Source organism: Oncorhynchus kisutch, unplaced genomic scaffold (genome assembly GCF_002021735.2).
Source record: "Oncorhynchus kisutch isolate 150728-3 unplaced genomic scaffold, Okis_V2 scaffold1790, whole genome shotgun sequence".
NCBI lineage: Eukaryota > Metazoa > Chordata > Actinopteri > Salmoniformes > Salmonidae > Oncorhynchus > Oncorhynchus kisutch.
In genome coordinates this window covers 12,902-16,929 of record NW_022263735.1, presented here as the reverse complement: position 1 = coordinate 16,929, position 4,028 = coordinate 12,902, and the positions used below count along the sequence as shown (strand labels likewise).

Sequence of the window (4,028 nt, the reverse complement as noted above, 5' to 3'; positions counted from 1 at the left end):
TAAACATAGCTTACTGATAGATCAATGAGGTTAGATCCCAATACCCATGTAAACATAGCTAAACATAGCTTACTGGCAGATCAACGAGGTCAGATCCCAATACCCATGTAAACATAGCTTACTGATAGATCAATGAGGTTAGATCCCAATACCCATGTAAACATAGCTTACTGACAGATCAATGAGGTTAGATCCAATACCCATGTAAACATAGCTTACTGATAGATCAATGAGGTCAGATCCCAATACCCATGTAAACATTGCTTACTGATAGATCAATGAGGTCAGATCCAATACCCATGTATTGCGAACAGGTTGATTGTGGCGGTAGTCGTTTCGATGGAGAATAACTTTACAGTTATTTTGACCGCGGTGGTTATTGAAGTCGTGGTTTCGTGGAAGAAACCGTTGTTGTGCATCATCTTTCAACGCTCCAATACCTGATAAGGACCAAACCTGTTTAGGCTTTTTGGGAATTTAACTTCAATGAACCTGAAAGTGTTCATAGTAGAAACATCTGTTGTGTTGGTAGAATGTGGAAAGACCCACCTCATTGGTTAATATTCCCTGTAGTACAAACATCTGTTGGGTTGGTAGAATGTGTAAAGACCCACCTCATTGGTTAATATTCCCTGTAGTAGAAACATCTGTTGGGTTGGTAGAATGTGGAAAGACCCACCTCATTGGTTAATATTCCCTGTAGTAGAAACATCTGTTGGGTTGGTAGAATGTGTAAAGACCCACCTCATTGGTTAATATTCCCTGTAGTAGAAACATCTGCTGGGTTGGTAGAATGTAGAAGTAGGTTTTAAATTCATACTTATTACAAATCTGCAGTTGTCTGACTATTATATTATTATTTAATGAAAGAAATGTAAAAATGCACTTTTTGTCTGGAAATAAAATAAACATTTATCTGCGTTAACCACTCCAGTCAACAGATGGCGATATGCGTTTTTCAGGCGATGCTATCAGAGTGACGTATAATGTAGTGGACGGGACGCTTCTTCAACAACATCTCGTCAGCCACCTCGGTAGCTTCCTAGCGGAAACGTTCAAGCTGTTCAGACTGCTTCGGTCTATATTCACTTCTGTATTTGGAACATAATTCTGTCTTTTAACTAGTTTCCCCATTTCATGTCATATTTCCGTTTAGTCAGGTAACGGTAGCTGGCTTGATAAATGAGCCTATCACTAGGCTAGTCGCTAACTAGCTAGGTTAGCTGGCTAACATCCCCGACCATGAGCTCAGCAAGCTGCTGCCCTCCTGCTAAAAAGAGGTCTGCTGGAAGGAGAAAGAAGGTATTTGGCTGAACGTTGTCGTGAAAGAGGAGAATGAAGAGGAGGATGTCACAGTAAACGAAGAAGTAGAGGGTGAGGCTGTTACACAGAAAGAAGAGGAAGAAAACGATTATACTTTTTTTGGAGTGAATGAAGGAGAGATAACTGTCATATTGAAGGAGGAGGAGAGGGAAGAAGAGGAGGAGACAGAAGATCTGAGTAACACCAGTAAGTCCTGTCTTGAAAATAGTTGTTGAACTGATACGTGGTTTTAAAACGGCATTCTACTCTAGTTCTGAGCTTAAATGCCGTTTTTTAATGTAGGAATTGATAAAGCTACACTGTTAGATGTGAATAGCATCAAGAAGCTGCCCAACAACAAAACTTTAACAATGGATTTGCACCCAAAATCACAACTTAAATGTCTCACGGAATGGACTTGCCTTCATTCAATACTGCAATTCCACTGTACTAAACTGGAGGCGATTTCTAGCCCAAGTGAGCCGATAGTCGCAAAACGCGGTCAGGCCATCTGCTCTTCGGTTTCTTCCTGAATTTGCGTGCGCGAATACACTTTACGGAATGGCGTTTTTTTCAGGTAGGGAAACTGAGTTGAATGGACTCTCATGCACAGGTTGTCGAGACGATGGCTACAAATCATTACAAGCAAACCGTTTGAAGCACACTTATTCAATCTTCCATAATAAAAATGATACCAAATCGTTTATTTAATTTCCGCGTTATCATAAAGTACTTAATCATTGCTAGAGTGTCAAGCGTAGGCTGGACTGGTGTAAACGCTACAACATACAATGACATTCTAGACCATTCTATAGGCCTCTCTGACTAAGAACCACACAGAGACCTGCATTTTGTAGTGGCTTTAATAACACTTGTGAAAACTGACTTCAGGTGATTGAGGGATCTAGTCTAGATTAAACGTCATAGGAAGTTTTATCATGTGGAGGTTTCATTCAGGTCTCTGTTTAATTAAATCATCTGTTTGTCTTTGACAGGAGAGAGACCAGACTCTCCTTCTGACAGCAGGAAGAGTCCTTCAGGGAAACCAGACCCCGAGACGTCCAAACCAGCAGGACGACATCACTGCTCCCAGTGTGGAATGACGTTTACCCAGTTAGGGAGCCTGAGAACACATAAGAGAATACACACTGGAGAGAAGCCTTACCACTGTTCCCAATGTGGAATGACGTTTACCCAGTTAGGGAGCCTGCAAACGCATGAGAGGGGACACACAGGGGAAAAGCTTTTCCAATGTTCCCATTGTGGAAAGAGTTTTGGCCAGGTAGGAAACCTGAACAAGCATGAGAGGACACACACAGGTAAGAAGATGTACCGCTGCTCCCAGTGTGGAGAGAGATTTACCCGGTTAAGGTACCTGAAAGAGCATGAAGGAATACATACAAATACACAGGAGGAGAAGACATACCACTGCTCTCATTGTGGAAAGACCTTTTCCCAGTCAGAGAACCTGAAAACACATGAGAGAATCGAGAGGCTGTGTTCTGACTTGTGTTTTTGACTGAGAATGTGTGTGTTTGTTTGGGCTGTCAGACTTGAGTTCACTTTGTGTAATGTTAGTGCACTATTTTTAATTGTGATTAATCCATTGTCTGAAAGGGTTAAAAACACACTGAAAACATCCAGAATACATCCTATATACAGCTACAATCTACAATGCCATGTAAACACAAGATGACATTGAGGTTAAATAAAGTGTGATTTATCAATGGAACATATTTTGACACGTCCACTGTGTGTCTCTGTAGAGTCATAATATCCATAACAACTAGAGGTCAAACAGGGAGATGGTTCCATTCATTTTCCCCACAGGGCTGTGTTTTGTTTAGACTCACCCTGGTGTGATGTTTTGATAACCATGTAAACCTCTCTGGGACAAGGTGACTGAGGACCCAGTGTGTTGTGAATTTATTGTCATGTTTTTAAAATGGTACAAATGCCTTTATTTTAGCTGGACCCCAGGAAGAGTAGCTGCTGCCTTGGCAGGAACTAATGGGGATCCATATTAAACCCCAGGAAGAGTAGCTGCTGCCTTGGCAGGAACTAATGGGGATCCATAATAAACCCCAGGAAGAGTAGCTGCTGCCTTGGCAGGAACTAATGGGGATCCATAATAAACCCCAGGAAGAGTAGCTGCTGCCTTGGCAGGAACTAATGGGGATCCATAATAAACCCCAGGAAGAGTAGCTGCTGCCTTGGCAGGAACTAATGGGGATCCATAATAAACCCCAGGAAGAGTAGCTGCTGCCTTGGCAGGAACTAATGGGGATCCATAATAAACCCCAGGAAGAGTAGCTGCTGCCTTGGCAGGAACTAATGGGGATCCATAATAAACCCCAGGAAGAGTAGCTGCCGCTTTGGCAGGAACTGCACTGTCTACAGAGAAACCTACATTCAAATACTTAGATGTGTGTGTATTGGGTATATGTTGTGAAATGATTAGATATTACTCGTTAGATATTACTGCTGTCGGAGCTAGAAACACAAGCATTTTGCTACACCCGCAATAACATTTGCTAAACACGTGTATGTGACCAATAAAATGTGATTCTGATTTGAAATAAACGTCCTATTTATCAAAGGTGCTTTTGGCTGGAGTCAAAATGACTCCAAAGGATTTGAGTTTGTTAAAAGTCCATAATGATACAGAAACACTAAACCAGGATTTAGATTTATTAAGAACAAGTTGATTGGCAAAGTCATGAAAA

General features: G+C 41.5%; 1 protein-coding gene across 1 annotated transcript; it reads left to right on the top strand.

Moving 5' to 3' along the window:
* Positions 1-1,276: 1,276 nt before the first annotated feature.
* On the top strand, positions 1,277-3,038 carry LOC116367851 (protein krueppel-like). The gene is made up of 2 exons (XM_031819023.1): positions 1,277-1,509; positions 2,298-3,038. Exon 2 carries the CDS (start codon positions 2,402-2,404, stop codon positions 2,819-2,821), a length of 420 nt encoding a protein of 139 aa, XP_031674883.1. The 5' UTR covers positions 1,277-1,509; positions 2,298-2,401; the 3' UTR covers positions 2,822-3,038.
* The last annotated feature ends 990 nt before the right edge of the window (positions 3,039-4,028 follow it).